Consider the following 23,092-nt stretch of genomic DNA (forward strand, 5'->3'; position numbering starts at 1 on the left):
TTCATTTTGAAAATTAATATCACATATTGATCGTGGCTTTTCATAAATCACCAGACTGAGCCTTCCCCTGACTGGCAAGGTTCCCTTTGGAGACTTTAGAACAGCAAAGTCATCAAATTGTAAGCAGACAATTAGCCCAGATAGTAGCCTGAGCTTGTCGTTCATTTGTACCCATTTTGTGTCTCTTTCCCAGTCATGTTCTCAGTAAAATAGCTGTGGATATTGGCCAGTGGCATTTCTATTTAGCAAAATTGAAAGTCATTTTGAAAAGTGACTGTACCTTGCAGGATTGATTCATTGTACCCACCTAATCACGGCTTCCTTTTTAATAAGGGATTATTCACTGACGTTCAAATAAGCTATTTCATCCCATCTCTGAGTGAACCTGCTCTCTCCCTTTCTCTGCATGTATAAGGCTTGATTTACTGTGGTGGACGACAGCATCCTTGATTGATTCAGCCCAGTCTTTAATGCAGAGAGGCTCATTGACATAGTCTGGTCCTATGTATTTAGCCAAGTGGATTAGCCTCTGAATAGACCATATAGGCAATCAATGAGCAATAGGAAGAGTTACAAGTTGCATGATGCATCATCCCTGTTATTATAATTATGCTCTGTTTGTTTGATTTCCAGTCATTTCACAATCTATTGATCAAGGAAAGATGTTCAAAATATGATGCTCACATGTATGTCTAATCCTAACATAACACATCCTCTGTGAAATAGTATTATTGAAATATAAATGGTATTAACATTGACCTTTACTTTAAAACCACCAACAGATGGCGACAGTCACACAGTGTCCACCTTCCTCTGCGAGGACGGAAGGCAGGTTTCCCTCAGTGCAGCGCTATCAGGCTGCTTCAGTTGACAAGTATCATATCAACATATTCTGTTGAGACTGTACTTCATGCTACAACCCCTGAAGAGTTTCAACATCACATACCTAACAGCCAACTATCTACACAGTTGGCAGCTGCCGTTGCATAACACTTTTTTTCTCATTTCCAAATGGGATTAACATTATAGCAGACTGGGAGGAGCCACACGCATGCTTGAAGTATCATGAATAGGCTACGTGCAGTGAGTAGTGCACAGCTGAAATATGTCCATTCATTTTGTCACTCAAGTGGCACTCAAGTCTAAAAGGGGGGGATTTCAGACCCTAAGAAATTGCCGTATAAGCTACCACACATGTTGCTACATTAATCATGTCATAAAAGTGCGTCTGAGCCATGCTCTTTGCCCTCTCTCCCTGTCAGCGCAGCTATACTAAAATGTAAAACCAGCCCACACTCACCAAGAGTTGTCAGTGCTGGTTTCTTTTCATAACGTAATAAATGCAACCACATACCTTATGTGGTTATACAGCGGCCCATATGCATTTTAATGAACTGGAAAAGTGATTATGCCCCCCCCCCGCCAACCAATTTTTTTAAAAACTTGTGTGAGTATGTGAGCTGGAAGGTTTATTAAAAGTAAACACAATAAAAATGGCTACAACAACCCTAAAGAGATTTGTAGCTGGTGTGCAGTGACGTTAACATTTCGGAACGATCATCGCTGTGCTATTGTACACCTAGTGGGGCTCCTGTCTCCGGTGCTCTTTAGTCAGTTAAGTGAACTTAAAGCTAATTATTTATTTTCTGTGCTGTCATCGTGATATTGCCATAAAAAGGGAGGGAGTTTGCTGCGATAAGAAGGCCTATCTTTGTAAATTTATGATAAGATTACTGTACTTTAGTGCGAAGGGGAGAAGCTGGCACTCTCCTCCTGCTGAATGCGCTAGACAGCAGTGGGGCTCCAGTTGGCTGTGTGCGCTCAGACGCACAGACGCAAGCATCCCACTGGCTGGAGTTGGAGGACACTCGCCCGTTTCGCCTCCACCGCTGCCTCTGATCCCTTGTCTTTGTCTCCCGGCGGCGAGAAGACCACCCGCTCGGGAAGAAAAGGAAGAGAAAAGCACGTCTTTATTTATGTATATAATTAGAGAGAGAGACTACTGAGAGTCAGAGAAACTGTGCAGAATCGGGACTGGACACTTTTGGAGGTGGGGGGAAATTATTTCTCGCACGAGGCGAGCTGGATCTGTTCTGTACAGCGGAGCGCGCACTGCTACGTCTTTTCAATGGATTTCAAAACAGTGGAAGTACCCTGGGAATTAAACTACTGCTAAGTTGCTTTTAGTTCGCGAATTTCGTTCTAACAAGGGTTTATGTTTCACATGGAGAGGAAGACGATGATCCTCGCCGTACTGTATGTCCTTCTGCCTCTTTTAGGTAAGTTTTACTTGATTTATTACCACCAGCAGTTGTCCGTTTGATGCCATTTCATCCCATAGCTGCATATGTAATATTTATTTAGCTTTTTGGGAGCTGTAACACCGAGGGCGAGTCCGGTAGAGGCAGCGGCTGCACACTGACAGTATGGGTAACGTGTGGAGGCTACTGTACAGTAGTTCAAACTGCTCCAAAACGAAAAAGTCAGTCAGGAGCTGACGGTGCTTAATCTTATAATAGTGAACGTAAAAGCAAGTTTTCACTCAACTGCACGTTCCTGTAGTACGAAACTATTTAATTAGTGTATATATATATGCAAGATAGTCTATATTATGGCGACGTAGAAGTGTTTTTCATGTTGTCACCAGAAAAGCTCATCTCTAATATTTTAATCCCCGAAAGCAGCTTGCAAAGTGCTTATATTTACTGTGAACATGAGACAAAACAGCCGGCAGAGAGGCTTTGTGCTTTTAACTTTCATTACTATTGCTATAAATTGCCGCTTCTGTCTCCAGATGTGTTGTCTTACGCCGAGGAGAACCTGCGTGCTGGGGCCACCCGGCTGGACTGTGTGAGGGCCAGCGAGCAGTGCCTGAAGGAGCAGGCGTGCAGCACCAAGTACCGCACGATGCGGCAGTGCGCAGCCGGCGGCAAAGAGAGCAACTTCAGCATGGTGGCCGGTCTGGAGGCCAAGGACGAGTGCCGGAGCGCCATGGACGCGCTCAAACAGAGCCCGCTCTACAACTGCCGGTGTAAAAGGGGCATGAAGAAAGAGAAGAACTGTCTGCGCATTTACTGGGGGATCTATCAGACGTTACAAGGTTGGTTTATTGCTTGTGGCAGAACTTTATCTTGTTTAGAAGCCCCACAAGAGCCTTTAGCTGATCCTGATTTAGGGTTGCATAATGTTGCTACTTCTGATAAGAGTATAGGCTTTGATGTTTTTGTTCAGGGGTCTATCAGGGAATTAAACAACAGCACTATGATACGTTTTTTTTCTGGGTGTACTCAACGAAGTCCCTCTAGATCTTTGGACAGGACGGCTACATTCAGAGAAAACACTGCTGCTACAGTTAATGTGAAATGGACAGTTCCCATAGGTTTTCTAATTTGTACTGTAAAGGGAGTGAGATGATTAGTTGCCCCAGCTCCTCCCACCGCTGTATGGAGAGGGCAGCATCAATCCTCAACCCTCCCCTCCTCTCCCCTCCAGCTCTGTGACCCTCCCTACCCCTGCCGCCACAAACACAAAAACTTCAAAAAGTAGCACACAGCTCTATATCTATTAACAGTTCCAATGCCATCATGCACAATCACTCAACTTTCATTCAAATCTGGCCCCTGACTCGGCTTCACAGCCACGATCCTATCGAGCTGAGGCACTTTTTGACCCCCTAAATCACTTTCTTTGAAGGTAATGGAGCGTGAAGCTCCTCAGCGCTGGCAGTGCCATCTTAGAATGTTGATCATGGCAGGGGGGCCTTTTAGTCCCTAAACTGCATCCAGCCCGTCGCCAGCAAGTCAACTTCCAGTTGTGCAACACAGCTGACCAACCTGCCTAATCAAGCGTGTGGCTGTGTGCCAGTGTGGATATCGACTGACCCAAATAGCCATGTCACATGCAGTCCAATGTGACGGGTGAAAGATGATAAACAAAACAGGAGGGGGGTTAAAAATCTATCTATCTATCTATCTATCTATCTATCTATCTATCTATCTAACATGGTTATCTTCTTCACAGGTAATGATTTCTTGGAGGATTCTCCATATGAACCTGTGAACAGCCGTCTATCTGATATTTTCCGCCTGGCTCCCATCATAGGTAAGAGTTTTTTTTTTTTTTAAATCTGCTTTGTGGAGGCTTTCACTCCATCTCCTGGTACTTATTTTATTCCAATGTTTCTTTGGTCACCCGTCTGAGTTGAGAAACGGTTAAGCTCCAAGTTGTGCATGTTCTCACCGAAGGATATCTGTGTGTCAAGTATTTATCCTCCCTCATCCTCTCCGCTATCCGTCTTTCTCTCCCCTTGTTCTCGCCCCAGCAAATATTGCATGCCAGCTGGAAGTGACCTTGCATGGGGAGCTATAGTTCTGAGTCTCATCAAGCAGTGGATAAATGCTTCAGATGCAGAAGGAGGGCTCTGTTGTTGCTGGTGTATTTCACTGTGGTTTTGGACTGCTTTCTCTCGTGGCAGTTTGAATCCACTTGTTGAAAAGAGAGTGAGTGAGTAGCTCTGTGAGTAACGTGGAAGAGCATGACAGGCAATTTTCTGCTCTCATCTGTGTCTGGGAGCGATGCTGACTTGAGCCTCTAGATGGCGATGTTATTCCCTTCTTCACAGTCACTCAGGTACTCTGTGGGTCCCATGGTTGAGACTTGTGGGTAGTTGAGAGCCTGACGTATGAATGTGGCGCAGTGGTGTAGCTGCTTACATTTCCATTATTACACTGCAGGTGATGAGTGCCATGTCAAATCAAACAGACACACTCTGCCTCCACATCTTCAAAGAACAAGGCTGATATTTTGACCCCTTTTGATAGAGAGGAGCCTTTTCTTTCTGCTACCTCTGTCATTTTTATCTCACAATGGACTGATTTGCCCTAAACCAATGCTTCTCCTACAGTAGGGAGAGATCATAATGTAGGTGGTGAGATACAGATAAACAAAATCTTGGACTGGGTACCGACTTCATGACCAATTTGATTCTAAAGAAACACCATATGGGAACCCAGCTTTTTTTTTTTTGTAAAGCCTATTCTCTCCTCTTGCTACGCTCTATAGAAAAAGAGGAGCACTTTCAAAGGAAAAAAACCCACCACATCACACTATACATTTTACTTCCCCAGCCCTAATTTTCCAGCCAGTCTCAGCAAGGACGAGACACCCACATGCCATCAGTGCTGAAGCATTTGTAGCACAGGATCATGGTTCACATCACAGACAGGTGACGTGCCTTGACAGTCTGAGCTGTAGGTTCCAGGAGTGGGAGCAGACAGATTTATAGTGTCATTCTTATAGCGAAGGCAGGCGCTGCTTATTTGATGTTCAAACACCTCTTTATGTTGATTGATGGTTTTGCATGTACAGTGCGTATATCTCTCTTTGTAAGCAGCAGAGATCAAACATCATATGAGCCTGAGTCTGTCATTAAAGTACAGTTAGGGGGAGTGGGGTTGCAATTATTGATTATTCTAATTTTTAATTAATCTGGCAGTTATTTTGTCTTTTGTTAAATTAATTATCACATACAGTGTCACAAAACAGTGAAAACATGTGCCTCTCAGAGTCAGTATTTGAGAAGTTCTAATCCTTTGTCATTTTTGTCCCCAAAATGACTCAATTCAAGTTGTTTTTATTTATTTAAATATTTTGTTTGTTAATTTAGTATTGATTAATTTAGTGATTCTCAACCAATGATTGTACATAAAGGTGGACACCGTGTCACCATCTGCTCCCACTGTACAAAAAAGAAGTCAAAAATCTCCTGGATTCGAGCGCTGCCATCATGTGCTCGTGATGTCAGAGTTTACGCAGTAGTGATTGGTGGGTAGAGCCATGGTTTCAGAGTCCCACTGATATACTTGCCCTACACAGTCGTCAGCCAGTCGCAGCTGTCAATCATGACATTGAACTCAAACTACTAACTAACTAATTAAAACCAAACCTATCCGAAAACAGAACATGTAAACATAGATCAGCATGTCGGATTTTTCTTGGTTTTAGTTCTCTACATATAGTCAGTGTTCCTAATCTTTTTTCCTTGCGACCCTCATAAAATGAAGCAATACCTGCTTCATTATATGATCTGGCATTATAAGATTTTTATTGTAAGAAGATCTGATCATTAGAGGAGAATCATACAGCAGGAACAGGGGATGGAAGGGTTTGAGGAGAAGGCTGCAGGGGTGAGGGTTAATCAGTGAATAGCAGGGTAAGGCTAAGAGGACGGGGAATACAGAAACAGAAAGCACAAGATCACTTTCCTCTGCTGTTTCTGTGGAAATTAAAGGGCAAGGTGACAGGAGAGGGATCAAAACAGAAATGATTAGAGCTTAGAGCTTGTTTTTGATCACTCTGACAGCTTCGTACGTTTCAGCTCTTCGCTATGTTCAGCACAATGAACTGAGCGGAGAACGAGAAATTTACACAGAAAGCCACAAAAACATACATCATTTTAAAAGGGGACCAATATGAAAAGTAGTCTCTGGGGATTCTTGATTTTAAATTATGCAAATTTAGGCCTTCTTTCACATAGGACTTTACATTTTAGGCAGGAGTGATATTAGAGTATAGTGCAATACCCAGTTTAATTGGTTTTCTTATTGTGTTTCTGTTTTTTTACTCTGCGCACATTTCTTTTGAACATGTTTTTGGTCTCATATTTTCAGTTTCATGCAGAAAGAGTACATTCATCCATCCATCCATCATCCATTCTGCTTATCCATTAAAGGTCACTGGGTGGGGTGGGGGGGCTTTGGGGCCATCCCATCTGACATTGGGCAAGAGGCAGGGTGTAGCCTGGACAGATCGAGAAAGATTACATATTAATGATAACTATTCATAACTCCAGTTACTAAAAGACATTTTTTTGTGGAATGGTCTTAGGCTCTTGAAGCAGTTTTTGAAGCACTTGTGATTCAAGTGAGCAGTCTGTAGTCAACCCCCTATTTCAGAAGGCTCTCTGAACGTCTATCATACTTGTCTCAGTAAAGCAGTGCGACTCAGTGATCTAGACTATAGGAACAATAGGCAGCCACAGTGATCCTGTAATTCTATAGTCGAGCCCATGTCTCTGACTGAAGCCACTAATCTCTAGTGACACCCATACATACAGTGCACAGATGCACAGACACTCAAAAGCGCACAGTGCTGTGCCCTGAACACCTGTTCCCAATGACACGCCCATAGGCATCAGTCTGATTTCATTAGAGAGACATGTAGGGTGTTGTCTTGTGTGTACAACTGAAGTAGATATATGCATTGTCTTTATAGAAAATCATTAAATTATACATAAAAGGGATTAAGTGTTAAACAAACTAAATTTAATCTTGGTAAATATTTAAAGGCTCTCAGTGCTCATGTAAAATAGAAAACACATGTACCATTGAGAGGATATCACACATGATCACATTTACCACCTAATCATTGTTTTTTTTTTTGATAAATGATAAAACATGTTGGATATAAGATGTATAAAACATTGATTTGATAAAATGCTTACATGATGAAATGAAACTGATTTCTTATTGAGAAACTGAAATATAACATTCTAGTTAACAGATGTGCACACAACACACACAGTTCCACTGGGTTAATTTTGCTAATTATTTTCAGATCTTTACCTGGGGCAGAGTGCTTTTACCTCTGGGGCCACTGAGTCACAGTCAAGTGTGAGCAGCTCACGTCTCTGCATCAAGAAATGAGCAACTACTGTTGCAGTAGAGCAGCAGTCTTCAATAGTTGATTCCTCAGCTGTGCCTTTTTAGAGACATGAAATATGGGCAAGATTTTGGAAAAATGACTTGCTATACTGTACTTTAACAACAAAGCTGGCTGCACAATCTTTTATATTTGTTATTTTTGATATTTGATTATGAACGTTTAGAAAGAATCATGTTGGTATCTGAGGCCTACTTGTGGGCTTGATGTCAGCACTGTAGCACCTTTAAGTTTTCTCCTAAATCAATACAGATTGAATGCTATCTAGTCTTCCATGTTTGTCCTGATCAGCATATCTTTGCTGCTTGGAAGTTGCTGAAGTGTTGAAGGGCCATTGGCACGTTCTCCTGTAGGCTGACGTGATGATGGGTGTCTTTTTTCTTTTTTTTCCTAAAGCATCATAAATGATTTTCATAATGAAATGTAAGAAGATAGTAATACAGATACAATTGAACTCTTTTTAAAAGTTGCCATCTCCATCATGTATTCATTCCTGTGATGATGTGATTACAGCTTTAAATCTGGAACCTGTTAATGTGAACTCATATAAGATAAAAGTGGCAGTAAATAAGACTCACTGTGTGTGAGGATATATGTCTGTGCACCTGGGTGTTTTTTTTTTTTTTTTTTAATTTCCATTCCATTTTTAATTCAGGCTGTTGATTGCTTTCCTCAATTTCCTTTCCCAACAAAATATCCCTGTGTTAAGTCCCTTCATCTTTTTTTTTTCTTGCTGTAGCAGCTCTACCTATTTTGATGTCTCTGTCCCAGTTCATTAAAGGGCTCAGTGAGCTCTCCTGCTGCATGTGGAAGCACTGAGATCACTGCTTTCTTATTAGTGGAGAAAGTGGGTTGGTTTCACTTTACATTGAGCACATATAGCATGCATGACATACTGAACATAGACACAGACTAGTATTCCTGTGTAAGGCATGAAAAACTAAATTTGCACAAATTTGTCTTACTGCATGTGTCACATTTTCATTCACTGCATATACAGTGGTATGTTTTGATGTGTAACCTTTCTATGAACTTAGAGAAATGCCAACTTTGTAAATCAGTAAACAAAAAGATAGACATCACGTTGAGCAGAAAAAAAAAAAAAACAAGAAATTTTCATCACACCACATGATTTCATTTCAGCTTAGAGGGAGGAAAGATCAGAGTTTAGATGAAATGGCTGCCTTTCTCCTCACCAGTTGCCCATGTTTATGAGTCAGTGATCCATGCAGGGGGAAGCAACACAGAAACAGAGAGCATTATTCAGAGATTCAAGTCGACTTAGAATTACTGCCACACCATTTGGCCCCAGCCGCTGGAAAATCAAAGCGGCATAGGAAATGGATGAATACACAGCCCGGGCAGTTTGGTATTACTGTATTCATGAACACTTGCTGTTCAGGGTACCTTTTGCATCCTTTGAAGACATTTTCTCCACCGGTTATTTTGCTGTCCTCCTCCCACCTCCTCATATTCTACTTGTTCTCGACTTTCTCCTTCATCACCTTGTTTTCTGACACTAAATATCTAAAAAGTATTACATGCCCAGTGTCCCTGACCATCTTGACCCCTCATTTCTTAATTCCTATAGTGTGCTGAGGCACAGCTGAGGCTTGACTCTGAAGAATGGGTGATTTGATATAGTTTTAGGACACTTTGGCATATCGCCAAAAAGATTACAGTGCATGATTCCTCTGTTTGGAGATATGACTGCGCGAGCCAATTGTCATTTAGCACGAGCACGATGAGAAGTGAGAAAAATGTAACACAGGGGCAAAAAGTGACACGGACCATAATCGACAGTCTGGGCAGCAGCCAGAAATGACTTAACGTAAATGCAGCAGCTGTGGTTAAATGATGGGGTGCCAGTGGGTGAAATGGATAAGAACATCACAGATTCCAGGAGGTGCGACCTATGAATAAAGATGAGTGTACACAACTATCATTTTCACTCTGGCCTGTGGACTGACCTTTTACAGTTGTTTGGCAGTTTTGAAGTGATAATACAGCATTTAGGTTGGCAGCACTTATCTTAAACTACTGTTTGTACTTTAAAACTTCATGGTAAACAGTATCGTATGGCAGAATTAAAAAAAAAAAAAAAAAAATTCTAAACCATTTCTTCTTTATGTCTTTCCCTGTCCTTGCATGTCAAGGGCATCAGTAACTGTAACTTAAATTCAACTAAATCTAGACAGATTTTCTTGAGTGTTGCAGCTGTTTATCTCCAGCCTGTGCATGTTTCAGATTTTTTACAGCCGGCTACGCAGTAATCAGTAACTGTGCTCTCTGGCTTGTAATGATTTTTTTTCCGTCGTCGTTGTGCATTGATGTCTGTTGAGCTTAAACTCTCCTTAAGCTCTGTCCTCCTCCCAGTTGGCTGGTACAGCATCTCTATGTACATCACCCACTCACCACTCATAAGCCCCAATACACCACGGCTCAATATTGTGTCTCTTCCATGTGTCAAGACTTCAAACACATCTTGTCGTCCTCCCTCCCACTACCAAAGCCAACCTTGAAGCGCAGTTGCAGCAGTGTGTGCATGTGTGTGTGTGTGTGTGTTGAGTGTGAAAACATCTGTAAGTGCGTGGCCCGGCTGTCAAAGCAAGGCAGTGCTTCAAATCTGCCTGTGCTGACATGCAGGGCTGAGAGGCTGTCAGCACTACTCAACCACTGGCTGCAGAGGAAGTCACTCTCATTATGAGCTGCCAATTTAGAGATAAGAGTGTCTACTGCTATCTTTTTCCCTTTTTGTGTTTGTGTGTGTGCTGGCATCTGTGTTTGTGTTTATGTTAGTGTCAGATAGAGTCAGTGAGAGAATGCATAGGAGTTATAGAGGTAGAAACATAATTTATTGTGCTGTATCTTTCGAAGAGAGAGAGCGAGAGTATCCTGCCTGTTCTCTTAACTTTATTTTTCAGCCTTTATTTATCCAGAGTTGGTTGACTGAGCACACTTGCTCTTTTTTTCTGCCATTCCCTGCTTCACACTTATTCAGTCAAATGTATTTGTTGTTGGGAGTTGCTCTGGATATAAGCTGTTCTACACTGTTTGCCACCAAGCAGAGTTAGCGTTTACCTTATAGAAATTGTTGAAGGAGGCGTTTCCTCACTGTTTTTTAGCCTGTAGTTGAGTGATGCACCAATCCGACACAAATTTTGACATTGTTAAACAGATTAGATATTGGCCAGACATGATCAGTTCCTGCAGACCATAATGCTGTTCACCAACATACACAGATGAGCAAAGAGCACATATTGAAGGGCTGAGTACAGAGGGCAAGGCAAATGTATCTTATGTAGCGTCTTTCAACAGAACAATTCAAATTTAGAAAACAACAAATTTAGTAAACAACACAGCAGACAACAGGTTTACTGTGATTATTAGAGATATGTTTCAGGCAAACCCCCAAATCCTACGACAATACAAAATCTGTGAAATTTCAGTCAAAATATTATTCTTACTCTACTTTTAGCCATGTGAGTTCATTATTATTTCTTCTCTCACACCGGATGTTGACGTTTACATTCATAAGATCAACCATGTTACGAAATAATCTTAATGAGAAGGATGGAGAGAGATGGAGAGTTGATCAGAAATAAATAGATTCGTGAAGTTGAGAAAAGTGGGATCGGTGCATCACTGCTCAAGCCCCATAAAAACCCAGAGTGCTTAAAATATGACAAAATATGCCTGTTTTTCTAGGAACAGGCAGTGCAGCCAATGAAGTCATAAGTTTCCTGGTTGGGCTTTGGTGTCACAGTTATGCACATCTGACCTCACAAGTGTGCTTATAAACCTTTTAGCATCATTTTCCAGAAAACCACTCCTTCATCTTCATGAGCTAAATGACTCAGTTCCCTGAAGCTAATATCATTCAGGCTGAATCATTGAAAGGGATGCTTTTCTTTTTTCTGCATGTCAATCATAGTGCAGCTCTTGGTCTAGTCTGACTCACAGCAACTTTAATTTTGAATTCAAATTGGAGGTTTTTCCAGATGGTTTTATCCAGAGTGCTTTCCTCTTCCTTTCCTCTGGAGGCTAGTTTCAACGACACAAGACACCTCTGAATCATCTTTGTTTGAAAACAGTCAAACTGTTGTGATTTTCCCATTCCCATTTAATGCACATATTCCCAGAGACCCTTTTCTGACAAAATCCAAAAATGTTGAAGAACATGAAAACTTTGAACATGTGCCAGCAAGTTTTGGCGATGTTAGAAGTCTAATGGCATGTCAGAAGAATAGTGTTTTGGCAACAGAACATGTGACAGAACATATCCTTCCTATTTTAACCAATCCAGCTGTCTATGGCTCACTATATGCACTTAAATATGTACAAATAATATTTTTATGATTCAGTTATTTTATACGCATAACTACAGTTATTGTGTATTGTGTTTTGAGTGCTGCCAAAATGCAGGTGGCCTGCACTTAACAGTGCACCTGAATGCATCCTGTGTAGACACAGAGGGAGTGCCCAAGCTGCTGCTGTTGCTCTGCTAATGTGGTGCTTAAGCTATGCCTCCTGTGTAGACAAGGTGTAAGGATACTGATTTTAAAGGTCAAGCTACTTCAAATCAAATCTGGCGAAAGCCTCATGATAAACATTACTTTCATGTATTTCACACTTTGGGTTCAGTTAGCCGTTTTAGTTTTACATTCTTCTTCACTTGTGAGACAAGTTTTCTCTCTATTTATTTATCATTATTTTTTGTGTTCTGGTGGGTAATGCTAATGAAGCTACAGACAGCCGGCCTCGCTTTCTACTCTTTAAGTTCTTTTAGTACTCCTTATGCTGTATCCATTCCATTCCATCTGTCCTGTGAGTCCTCAGCCACGGTGCGTCATCTGTTTGCAGTGCTCCTGTAGATCTCACTGTCCTGTCCCCTGCACAGGAGTTTGCCTTCTTAAAGACTCCCAAATCCACTGCCGACATTGCTGTCCCAGTGCCTTGTCTCATATGAAGCCTAATCAATACAGCGCTGTGTTAGATTGGAAACTTGAGGCTGTGTCTACAAGAATCTATCGATTTCCCTCTTTTCCCCCTGTTCTCTCCTTCTTTTCCGCCCAAGCTCTTCCGTTCGAGCCGGGATCAAAGGATTTTATCCTTCAGCGCGGTTTGAGGTGTACGGTTCCAGACTGAGCCCCAGCTCCTGTGCTCTGAGAGAAGGACACAGCCTGTTGGGGATTTGTGTTTTCACTGACCTTGTCTCATCTCTGTACATTTGATTTTTAGCATAGAGTGTGCAGTAATATGAGCCATTCAGAGATTCTAAGTGATGTATGAGCATATTTTTAGTTAAATATAGATGGATCTAAGTTGTTGGTGGTTTGGGAGAAAAGGCAAGGCTCAAGGAAAACTCCTTTACATTGTGGAAGAAAGATTATTCTGATTCAGTGGTAGCTGTCAGCATGCATTGTAAAAAGTACTGTATTATGCAGCAGGGACTGAACCCAGATCAGATTTAATCCAGATCCTTAAGGCAAGGTTGAAAGAACACCTTTATATTCCATGTCTCTTCTTTTTTCATGGCTTTTTTATATTCTCATTCCAACCAGGCCTTTTAAAATTCTCCCTCCCCATGCAACTACATGTCAGCTGGTCACTTAATTCACCACACTGTTTTAGAAATGACTGATCCAGCTGTGGGCCATTGGCAGAGTAATTCTAACAGCAGCCATATCATCAGGTTGCCAGTACATTCGCTGGCTGGCACGCCATGGGCCAAGGAAATCATTTAGTTAAAGGTGACCAGATTTGAGTCCCTCTGAGAGGTCTTTGATTGGATGTGAAGTGGGGGGGGGTGGGGGGGGGTGATTCATCATAGTTAATAAATACGGTTGACAGCTCAAATCAGCGGGAGGGAGCATGTGCCAGGTTTGCCTCCCGCTGCTGCTTTATACTGCATGCAAATATGGACAATTAACTTTTCACATACACAGTCAGAGACACCTACACAGGTAGAGTCGTACATGAGTGTGTGTGCACATGCAGCCAGGCAAGACTCAAAAGCAAAGGATGGATGATACATACATATATATATATTTAGTTTATAGAATTTAAGGCTTAAGAAATAACAGTGAAATTATTTGATTCAAATATGCAGAGTCCTCAAAATATTATCTGTTGTGATACACATTTTTCTTTTTTGTAGTGTGAAATCTAAAATAGACCTTCACTTTTCAACCAGTTTTAATCTCTGTGTATAGGTTAAAAGTGTGTAGTTAAACCTGTGAAAATCATTGTAGACACTTTGTTTACGTATAACTGTTGTTTCACCAATGAACCTTGAGAACTTACCAAACTTAGTCCAGTTACAGACTTTCCTGTATCTAGATTTCAAATCTGCCTTAGCCTGTTTGCACACGTTGCTGTGGCAAATAACTACATGTGAATCAGCAATTGCGAGAAGATTGTTTTAGCACAGTGCCGTTAATTAAGACGTGTTATAATCGCTCTGTTATGCTTGGCCGGCTGAGGCATGGCTGACCAGTGGCAGGTGCGTCGAAGCCATGGCCTTGTGTTAAGCTGCTGCTCTAAGCCCTCAGCTGCACACAGTCAACTCACGGGATTAACTTGCCTCGGCTCCGAGCGTCTGGACTTTCACTTGGGCCGTTGTGTCTTAATAGAATTTCATACTCTACCAAAGCAAACTGGACTGGACTGAGCTATACTGTTTCATTCGTCTATAGAAGTGGATTTGTAGAGTTATGCTTCTTCCCCTGCTTGAAATTGTTGAAATGTCTCATTTTTAGACTTTGTGTCTGTTTGACCTCTTCTGCCCTTGTTGTACCATATATATTGCTTAAATCCATGAGAGACAGCTTTCACTGTCACCAGTGGCCAGACGATACAAGCAGAGTATTAGTTCTGCAGTTAAGATTTCTTGGTTTCGTCTTTGTTTCTGTACAAGCCAAGGCTGTTAATTCAGTGCATGTGGTGCATTTATGCATTTGGTTTTAAAAACTGTCCAGCAATGCAGTGCCATAGTTGTAAACTAATGTAGTGTTTTTGTCACCACATCTGGTTGTTTCTGTCATATTGTTAAGCACTGCTCTTGTTTTGTTACACCCTTAATTTGCAGACTCATAAAAGCTAAGGCCTCGTTTTTATGACTCTTACCCATGCAAAATAAATAAATAAAAATAAATGTGTCATCATGGTGTTATTTCATATACTTGCTCCACTGGGTCCAAGTTTATTCTGTTCACTAGTGCAAACCGCTTCCATCCAATTCTTGATTATGTGGTGATGTAGTTGTTTCATGTATTATTTGTACAGTGTAGCTTCCATTGTAAATGGTTGCTGATGCATGAAAAGGTTATTTGGGTAAGCTTGTGGTCATCATGCAACGCTTGTCAGTGATCTGGCTTCATATATTTCTTTTCCAGTCCCTGTGGTTCTTACATTTCTCTCTTCCAAGTGGTACAGCAATATAAATTTTCTTTTCCTGCTTAGCACACTTTGAAGGTCCCTACTGGTCGATTGGAATTTACACTCTGTCTCGTGTGACCATGTTTGTCAACAGCCACAGTGCACCTGATTAAAGCAGTGTCTCTAACTAACAAACGCCTCTCTTCAGAGAATAATAGCTTTACCCCTTTCTCTCTCTCTTCTCCTCTTGTGCCTCTTCTTTTGATCACAGAGCAGCAGCATCCCTGAAAAGCAAACACAGCCTTAAACAGACACACGCACACACACAAAACCAAGAGCCAAGAGTGTACACGCACCCACACACACGTGTCCAAGAATGCGTGCGCCCATTAACACCCAAAAACACACATGCGTGCTCAAACAGCATCCAGCTGAGTTCTTGTTCTGTGCCAGTCTTTGCTCTCCGAGATGTTAAATGAGGGCATTGATACATAAATTTGCATTTGTTTCATCCACAACCGTCCTCCTAACTAAAAATCTATAACTGTGTGCCCCCAATTTGCCAGGCAGCTTTAGATGCTTCTATTCTGGGCTTGTTTCATGTGAGTCTAGTGTGGCGTTCGATCGATTTGGTTGTGTGTGTACTCTCTTCACACATAAGTAGGCTAAACATCTTTCACCACGCCAAATGTGCAGTTTGTCAGTGGGTAATCTATGGAAGCGCCGGGCAAATTGTTCTTTTGTTGCAGCTGTGCTTTTTATTTGATCTTAAAGAACATGCAGCTTTAGTTTTGAGTGTTAAGAGTTAAAAAGAAAAAAATACAGAAGAGACGAGTGATCACTGATGTGAAACAGTGTCAGTTGTGGAGCTCATGCAGACGCACTGAGCAGGAATAGAGCAGTTGTGATTTTCTTCATTGACATCGAAATTAAAAGAGCAACTATGTCTGCTGCAGATAAGAACTATACTCCCTCAGTGATGTTACAGACAACAGTTCCTCTTTCCTTATTTACTTCTGTAGCATACAGAACTGATCTTACAATTCTTCCTTCTGTTAAACTAAGGAATCATTAGAAACCTTTGCTCCTCTGTACTCCTTCTGCCTTTACCTTTGCTCACCTGGAAAACACCCAGAATGTGACTCTTGCCCGTCAGCTGAATGATCTGAGTGCTGTTTTTCCGGTTCTTGTTTTACCTCTCCCCTTTGACCCGTGAGTATCATTTGGAGTCTTGACTTCCCCTGTGACCTTTGTGAACCCTGATGACCCCCCTGGTGGCTGTTTGGTTGGTGGTCCTGAATGAAGCGCATCTCTTGCAGAGGGTGGGGAACCTTGGAGCGGCTCGTCAACTACAGCTCCAGGCAGGGGGGGCGCCCAGGGCAGAGAGCCCGCTCTGGGCAGAGGGAGCCCCTCCTCCACGGAACTTCAGGACCCCAGTAGAAACAGGAGAGCTCATCCCAATTGGGCCATACTGGGTAACAACATAGAGTTGTGTTTGTGTGTGTGTGTTTGATCTTGCATGATTGTTTTCTTGAGATAAAGTTCCACATAGAATACATATTCCATGTCTTCAGATTGTCTTCAGTATCTGCAGTTGAACTTGTGCCAGTCACCTGCAGTTGATTTTCTTTGATATGATTCAGGATAGAAAGGTAGTAGTAGTTACTCACGCTGCAAAATTACTGTATAGATTTCTCAAACAGCCATGATATTGCTGTCATCTTATGCGGTTACAGATTTTAAAACAAATAATTAACTGTAGTCCCTGGTGCTTCTGAAGGGCATTACAAACATACTGTATCTGTGCTCTTTTTCATAATGAACATTTTCTTGCTTTCTGACCAATTTATGACACACGTAGAAATAGCTGAAACTGCGGTTTGTTCAGGCTCATTCTGTTTATTCTGGGCTTTCCAGCCGTGAAGAGCTGGTGGTTATCAAATATCATCTGTCTGTTTATACCAATAAACCAGCATTTGTGGACTGTTTCCCGCAGTTGCTTCCGATTACATACTCACTTCTGGTGAAGCTCACCACATCTGAAGCCAAAACCAAACTTTCAAAGTGGTCTTGTCGTTTACTGAATTACAGTGTATTTCAAGGGATTTGAAATAAAGGTTCAGTAGCTTGTGAATTTAATGCAACTACTAGATGCTTGTGAGATAAGTGATGTCAGCTTTCCTTGGATCTGTTGAACTGTCCACACTGACTTTACTCTCCCCGGTATCAGATTAAGCTGGTTATAGATTTTGGTTCCCGCAGGATCATCTCAGAGAGGTGTCAGTCTGTCGGCCAGTCCGTCTGTTTGTCTGCTAAGTCAACTGTGTCAGGGAGGGTTGACGTGTCCTTCAAGAAGGATTTCTACAGCAGATGTGCTCTCTGTTGAAAAACCCTGGAGAAGAGACGGAGGGGATGGAGAGGGAAGGCGGTGAGAGAGGAGTGGGGGGAGGATTGGGGGGTGGTGGGAGTAGAAGAAGTAGAGGATATGTCATATTTTGATATTCCCACTGTGCCATTTTGGCTTATGAATTTCCATTTTAGGGGGCAGTCAATGTCTGTGACTGCTACATTAGTTTTATGGCCAAAAACAGCTTATTGCAAGCTGTGATGGTGCGAGGGAAATATTTCATTTTGCATCACGGCCTGCTGAAAAGTTAACTTGCTATGTCTTTGTGAATGAATTTGGTCATTATTTTGCAATTCACTGCATAATTTCAATTTTGGTGTACATATACACCCAGACTGCACACACACACACACACACACACACACATACACACATACACAGGCAAGTGCCATACTAATAGATTCTTTTGTAGTACTGCGAATGCATGAGCATTTCTCAGTGACAAATGTATCCATATACACACACACATACAGGAATACACCATCACGTACGTATGGGTGGAACATATTTACATGCACAACTGACCAGAGGATTAAACACAGAAATGCACATTCACTCACAAACACACACATTTTCTGCTGCAAGTCTTGCTGAAGGGAGGGATTACACCACTAGGGTTGTGAGGTTGAATCATGCTGAAGCTGAGGGGCAGCACACATCAGCTCTCTCGATTTCATTAGGGACACTTCCATCCACCTGTTTTAGAGCTTATTTTCAATTTGGGAAGTAAACACTTGAGTGGAAATATCAGAAATTCTGAAAGGAAAAGGGTGAAAGTATTAAAATAAGTTAGCATATTGATTAAGAGAAGATATGATAAAGGGTAATAGAATATTTAAACTAAACAATGATATGGTTCCTGTTTCTGCTTTTCCTATTCTAAACAACAGCATTTGCTGTGATTTTACTGTTACGTCCACATGCTCCCACACTGCAGGAAGAAAAGCAATCAGATTAAAAAGAGCAGGAAATTTACTCAAACATAAGCACACGGTATAAATAAAGAAGACAACGCTAAACAAACAAATAGAAGCAGAGAAGTTGTACCTTGCAATGCAAAGAACACTGGAGTAAATTGGTAGTTCTGAGGCAATAACAACACACAGTTGTAGCACTGATATGAAGACATGCTCAAAAAAGAAGCTGCAGTATCATACGTGATACGAGATAATCTTGTGGGGGGGTTTTTATCACGTCACTGGCTCTTGAGAAGTAAAGGACAGCTGGTGTTTAGGATGATGTAAATAGAAATACATGGTTCTTCACTGTGTGGCTCAGCTCTGTAGTGTTTTGCAATGAGCACAGAAGTTCCATCCTGTTCCCCAGACACTTTTATTTTGACAGAGCGTCTCAGAAAGACATTTATGCAAAAGTTGATATGTCGCTCTGCCACTCTCTGCCTGTCACGCTTTAATGTTCCTGCTACAATCTGCATGGAGTGGGTTTGTGCCTGGGTGTGTGGTCGTGTGTGTATGTGTGTGTTTAGCAGAGGGAGAGAATGAGTGAATATTTGTGAGTGTGTGTGTATCCTTGGGGATGCTGGTGTTCAGATTAATTAAAAACTTCAATCCCTCTGTTCTCTGACAGAAATATGGATGCCGCTGAGGGCTTAACTGTAAATACTGTTTCTCCAAAATTGTCATTTACAAAGATTCATCATCCCAGGTAATAATTGTCGTTTAGGGCATTGCAGTGAGGATTTGAAAAAGGGGAAATAAATGGACTTCCTGAATTACCTTTCACACAGTTTTATGAGTATCACTTGTTTCAAGTTAACAGTAAAATAGAGACTAAATGGGCATCTGTCTAACATCAGATCTCACATTGTTACTTTTATTGTGATGATAGTTTTCTAACCTTCTTTGTTTATTTCAAAGAAGAAATCAAAAACTGTGATGGCCTGCCTGCCAGCCAAACCGCACAAAGTGTCCCTCCATAAACAAATAGTGCATCATCAAAATCTTAACTTTTTTGTGGAGGCTTCATATTTTTATAGGCAAAATAACAGTAGTTAATGTCATAAAATATAGAGTAAACATAAACACTGCCACAGGAAAAGGCATGTTGCTCAAGGGAGGCCAACAATTCTGCCATAAAACATGAAAGATTATGATAGAACATGATGTTAAATACAAGTCAGGCTGTTTTTATTATGATGAAGCCAGTGTCATTGGATTGGATCAGAGCTCAGCAGTAACCCAGACAGGTGGTCTTCTTAATTATAACAGAAAAGATGGTTAAATGGTGCAACCCTTAGAACTATAACTAATAACAGTGTTAAACTGCATCGACCACCATGATAAAATTATTTTTTTCATCTTTTCACAAAATCTGTCACATAGAGAACAGCTCCATGTCAGATTAATAGCAGACCCATTGGAGAACAGCTTCACTCCAGGTTTTTTGTTTGTTTCTTTTTTTCTTCCACACAGGTCTAAATGCTTTCATAAGCAAAGAATTGTTCAACTTATCAATGAAAGGGTTTCCTTTGTGAGGAAGCATATTATAAGAAGCGATTGGGTTTTGAATCTCTTAGGCAGCTGACAGTTTAAGACAACACCCAAAGTTACAAAACATATATATATTATATTATATTATTTTTCTTTTTTTACTTTTCAAAGTTTGAACTCAAAATGGAGAAAACACACAGAACAGTATAAGCACATCTCTAACCATAATTACCACACCAGGAATCAAACCTTTCCCTGATGATTCTCTATACCACCCAAAACACACCGCCATCATCTCGTAGCGTTGTCAGCTCAGCAGATTTGGCCACTGGCCCGCCATCTTTTGCATGAGCTGTTATCATTAAATGAGGAAGACTAAAATCTCCTCCCGAACCAAATGAGTCATGACTGTCTGAAAGAGAGCTTATTTTAAATCAGCATTCTAAGTCAGAGGAGCTTATGAGGGGCCACGCCCAGAGCTTTTATACTCTCATTCCATTTGTGGAGACTTTACAGCTTATAGCCTTAATATAAAATACTGATGACTAATTAGAAACAGAGCTGTAAGGTAAATATATTATTTAGCTCTGTAACAGTTTAAATAAGCATTTTTAGAGGAGAACTTATTGCACCTCATAGGGCAAATATTACTAATCTGCATAAAATGAGTGTGGAATACAGGGAGGGGAAAGGTGGGTAGAAACGAGAGACATACTGATGAAAAAGATGAAACAATGGTGCATACGGGGAGATGTATTAAATATTTCAGTTTGTTAAACAGCTGCTTCAAACAGTGACAGTGACGCTGGGATATTCATTTTCCTGGTGTGAAGCGTGCAGCACCGGTCACTGGTACAAAGTCATAAAGCACCAAACCATTGGCTATACTGATGTAGTTAGTACATAATTCATGAGAGTGACATATGTGTCTCCGCTGAGGAGGTACCTCTTGTGTAAAACAAACTGTCTGATTGGGTGATATATCATGGCAGATTCATGCCATGATATTGTTATAAAAAGCAAATAAATAAAGTACATTAGACACAACTTCTCATATTTTTAGTGAAGTTTTGGGGCATTCACAGTCACTTTTTAACATTAACGTGAAACTTAAACATTTATAATAAGGAGCGATTATATTAGGTGTGGTTAAAGGATTATGACTTCAAGAGATTTACTCTGAGTGGGATGTTTTATAGTTGAAAAATGTTAGTTTTCTCTGATGAACAAATTATATAATGGTGATTTGCTAAGGAGTCTTCAAATTTCGCAAAACATTTTTGGACAAAAAACATCACTGCATTTTGATCTAATCCTGCATTTGTACCAGAGTTCTTGTTACTGTAAAGTTTAGTTGATGTGAAAACAAAAAAGCAACAGTGAGGGATTTGTCAGGCAGGATCCAGAGCTATGGGAAGGAAGATAAATAAGACTAATGAACTGTTAGAAGAATACATATTTAAAGAGGCTGAGAAAACTATCAAACCCAGAAACTTCATTAGGCAAATTTACAAAACAAGGCAGGGTCACTGACATTATAATTTTGTATTTACTCAAGAGTCTCCTCAGCTCCTCCGCTCGCTCACCTCCTCCTGTCTTATTTGTTCAAGCAGAGGCGGCACAGGTCACTGAGCGTGGCGTGAGCCCTGAACGAATCCGTGGCAGTCGGCTAACCGGACGGGAGCGTGATACCCACCGCTACCCCTACAGGTTACGGGCGCTGAGCCAAAAACATCTCGCAAAATATCACACTGACTGTTTTGCTCGTGCATGTTTGCACTCAAATTCATAGTTACACCGATGCACACACGTGTACTTTGCACACATGCATGCTGAACGAAACGATAATGACAGAGAGAGCGTTCCAGGAGAGCTTGAAATAACACATAGAAAGAGCATTATGAGAATTGGAGCTGGCATGACTGTGCCACCTTTAGGGGATGGTGAACGATGTGTGTGTGCATGTGTGTCGGAGTTGCTATTATTCATAGATTGAGACAGACATGGTGTGAGTGGTTTTAAGGTCAAAGAAGACAGTAAACAGTGAAGCTGGCTGACCCAGGGTCAAATCACTTGAGGCTGTCAGACAGGACAACTTGCTGAGCGAAATTAGTTTTTCAGAAGCTTGAATCATGTTATTTCAAAATAAAAAGACAAGTACTATCCTGCTGATTTGTTATGATAGAGATAGAGCCAAACACAGAGAGAGATGGGAAAGAAGAGGCAGAGACAGATGCCTGCTGTCCCTCTCGCGTCTCTCTTTGTGTCCGTGTCCATCATGGGAGTGCTCTGCTGTGGTTGCTCGCAACTTGTACTTCATCCATTATTCACAGCTTCGCATTGACTGAGAGCAGAGGACTTATCACCGTCCAGCCAGAGGGATGGAGAGGTGAAAGGGACATAATGTGCGAGAGGGCTGCACGGCCAGACGCACTAATGTGCATCATGTGTGTGTGTGTGTGTGGGGAGGGAGGGGGTGTTAATGTGTGTGAGCACTGAGTCGGCCTTGTTGTGCATCCTGCTGAGAGCCAGGTGTCCTGATGTGTGATTCACAATACTATGCTGCTGCCTGTGGAGCATATCCGTTTAAATTACTGATGTTGATACACGCACACACACACACAAAGCTGCCTCTGCTCCATTCTGTGGACTGCAAAATGAGCATGGGGCATTTCCTTCCCACTGCTCCCAGTATGCGGTGATAGTGGAAAACCAGCGGTAGCTCCGACCCCAGCGGGCAATTTTCTCGTGGCACCGCAGAGCTGTTTTGACTCTGCACATTACGGTCTTGAGAACAAGCTAGGGGACTTGACAAAAAAGTAAACATTTTATATATAACCTCCATTCATAAGAAGCCAGCAGGGATGAGTAAAACGTTTAGCCTTTAAATCATCTCAATGAGCAGTAAAACATAAAATGGACTTTGTCTTCACTTTCACCCAAATCACAGTACAAAGCCTCTCCTCTTCAGAGAGATGATTAAACCTACCAGTTTTATAGCTAATAGTAGTGTGGCTGAAAATAACTGTGTACATAGAGATGTGACTTTTGACTAACTTCTACACTGTAATTGGTTTTAAAGAGACAGTATGTTCCCAATTTAGGTTTGGACCATACATCAATAGATGTAATCGAT

The 23,092-nt window shown here is 41.4% G+C and overlaps 1 protein-coding gene across 1 annotated transcript in view; it reads left to right on the plus strand.

The window, feature by feature from the left end:
* Positions 1-1,545: 1,545 nt before the first annotated feature.
* The window catches only part of gfra1a (gdnf family receptor alpha 1a), a 90,520-nt gene continuing 68,973 nt past the window's right edge, over positions 1,546-23,092 (plus strand). Inside the window, 3 exon segments of the mRNA XM_018660867.2 lie at positions 1,546-2,279; positions 2,795-3,100; positions 4,021-4,101. Coding sequence (XP_018516383.1) covers positions 2,216-2,279; positions 2,795-3,100; positions 4,021-4,101 — 451 coding nt within the window. The 5' untranslated portion in view covers positions 1,546-2,215.

Source organism: Lates calcarifer, linkage group LG16_LG22, assembly GCF_001640805.2.
Source record: "Lates calcarifer isolate ASB-BC8 linkage group LG16_LG22, TLL_Latcal_v3, whole genome shotgun sequence".
NCBI classification, from domain to species: domain Eukaryota; kingdom Metazoa; phylum Chordata; class Actinopteri; family Centropomidae; genus Lates; species Lates calcarifer.